Source organism: Coptis chinensis, chromosome 2 (genome assembly GCF_015680905.1).
Source record: "Coptis chinensis isolate HL-2020 chromosome 2, ASM1568090v1, whole genome shotgun sequence".
NCBI classification, from domain to species: domain Eukaryota; kingdom Viridiplantae; phylum Streptophyta; class Magnoliopsida; order Ranunculales; family Ranunculaceae; genus Coptis; species Coptis chinensis.
In genome coordinates this window covers 4,871,265-4,873,493 of record NC_141457.1, presented here as the reverse complement: position 1 = coordinate 4,873,493, position 2,229 = coordinate 4,871,265, and the positions used below count along the sequence as shown (strand labels likewise).

General features: G+C 50.5%; 2 protein-coding genes across 2 annotated transcripts; both read left to right on the top strand.

The window, feature by feature from the left end:
• The first annotated feature begins 238 nt into the window (after positions 1–238).
• LOC147514471 (uncharacterized) lies at positions 239–1,195 on the top strand. Its single transcript, XM_086592596.1, has one exon. It carries the CDS (start codon positions 239–241, stop codon positions 1,193–1,195), a length of 957 nt encoding a protein of 318 aa, XP_086448722.1.
• A 131-nt stretch (positions 1,196–1,326) lies between these two features.
• On the top strand, positions 1,327–1,773 carry LOC147514470 (uncharacterized). The gene has a single exon (XM_086592594.1). It carries the CDS (start codon positions 1,327–1,329, stop codon positions 1,771–1,773), a length of 447 nt encoding a protein of 148 aa, XP_086448720.1.
• Positions 1,774–2,229: the final 456 nt, after the last annotated feature.

Below are 2,229 nucleotides of genomic sequence, written 5' to 3'. Positions count from 1 at the left end.
TGGAGGCATTACCATGGAAATGGTGAAAGAAATGATTTAAAGAGACCGAGAAACCAACTGCGCGGTGGAGTAGGAAAAACACGGCGCGGCCAAAAATGTGGTGGATAGCCTACACCAGAATCCTCTGGCTGACTCGGTCTGGAATGCGGAGGTACCCAAGAGATTCACACAGCCGCGGTTTGAAAGGTACGACGGGAAAGGAGACACAGTTGACCATTTGCATCATTTTAGGCAGCAGATGCCGTTGTGGCAAGAGGCGAAGTATGACGGTCTCCGGTGCATGATGTTCCCTGCCAGCCTGAAGGGAGGAGCATTTGATTGGTATTATCGGTTGGCATCACGGAGTATCAAGAGGTTCAAGGAGTTGGAACAAGCCTTTGTGAATCACTTCATCCATCAGAAGAAGAGAGTGGTCGACGTAGCGGACCTTTTTAACGTCAAGCAGAAGTCCGCCGAGACACTTAGGGACTTCCTGTGCAGGTTCAAGGAAGAAACGCTAAGGGTGGAGAATTTGGATGAACGCACCGCGGTCATAGCGTTCCAGCACGGGTTAAAGCAGGGGACACGAGTACATGAATCCGTGTCCAAGATTGAAGTTACCACCCTACACGCTTTATACTTGAAAGTGGAACGTTACATCAGGTATGAGGACATTCTGCGGAGGAACAGTAAGGAACACAAAAAGCCTGACAAGTCAATACATGCCGTGGCCGCGGAGGACAGAAGAGACAAGGATAGAGCCACGGCCAGGGACAGAGGAAATTACGGGAGGGAGATATCGAGAGTAGAGAGGGGCATAGACCAGGCTCGACGGGAGTACAGGGAAAGAAAATCGTATCGTGAGATAGATTTGACACTGTTGAACAAGTCGTTGGAGGAGATCTTGCCTCTGATCAAGGGACAACGGCACTACGAAGAGCCACGAAGCTCGCTAAAGGAGATAGAAGGAAAGCCATTTTGTGCATACCATCAGGTTAGGAATCATGCTACCAACGAATGCTTTGCTTTACAGTGGTTGGTAGAGATAATGATTGGGAGAGGACAGTTGAAAGAACATGTCAAAGAAGCTCAGCCGATCGAGAGGGTCCCGACCGCAGCAAGAATCCTGGGCACGATAAATGTAATATTCAGCAGAGAAACGCTGGGGAGGAACGCTCACCGGGATAAGGTGAGAAGGACCGCCAGCCTCCAGTAGATAAACGAAGTTGCGAGCGGTCCGCAGCCAGTTCCCTGGAAGCGAGCGAGGGAGTGACGGGTAGAGTTTACGACGTATGATCCGAGTCGATGAGCTCACCGCACGAAGATGCCCTAGTGGTTACCGTAGCAATGGGAAGTTACATGGTGAAGAGGGTGTTGATAGATTGCGGAAGTTCAGTGGATTTGCTGTTTCAGGGTGCACTGGAAGAAATGGGAATAGAAAAGGAGCAGATGAAGCCTCCGCGAACTAATTTGTTCGGGTTCAACGGCAGCATGACTATGCCAGTGGGGGAGCTAGTACTGCCGGTGACTGTGGGGCCGGTGACCATTTTCACCAAGTTTATGGTGGTGGATACTAACTCACAATACAACGCGATCCTGGAAAGAAAATGGATTCATGAGATGAGGGCAGTTCCTTCTACGTATTACCAGGTGATCCGGTTCCCAACGAATGGAGGAATGTACAAGATAAGGGGCGATCAGGTCGCGGCACAGAACCTACACCAGTTGGTGGCGAAGGGTCTGGTACGCGCACCTGGAAAGGGAGCGCCGGAAGCAGGAGACGGTCCAGCATAACAATTACAGGTCGCGGCCAAAGAGAAGAGGTCGTCCATCAGGGGCAAGACGATGGACGAGGTTGAGGTTGTGAACATTGGAATAATAGCGGAGGAGGAGAAGTTCGTGAACATTGGAGCCAGTTTGGCAGAGGAGTGGAGAGAGAAACTAATTGCCTTGTTGATTGCGAACAATGATGTGTTTGCATGGTCGATCGAGGAGTTGGTAGGGTTGGATCCGGAGTTTGCATGCCACAGATTGCACATGCGGGATGGCGCCCGCCCGATCTAGCAGAAACTGAGAAGTGTCAGGCCGCAGTATGCACAGGGAATTAGAGAGGAGGTACATAAGTTGAGAAATGCAGGTATCATCCGTGAATGCAAGTTCACCGAATGGTTGTCCAATGTGGTAGCCGTGCCAAAAAAGAACGGGAAAGTAAGGATGTGCGTGGATTTTACAGATGTCAACAAGGAATGC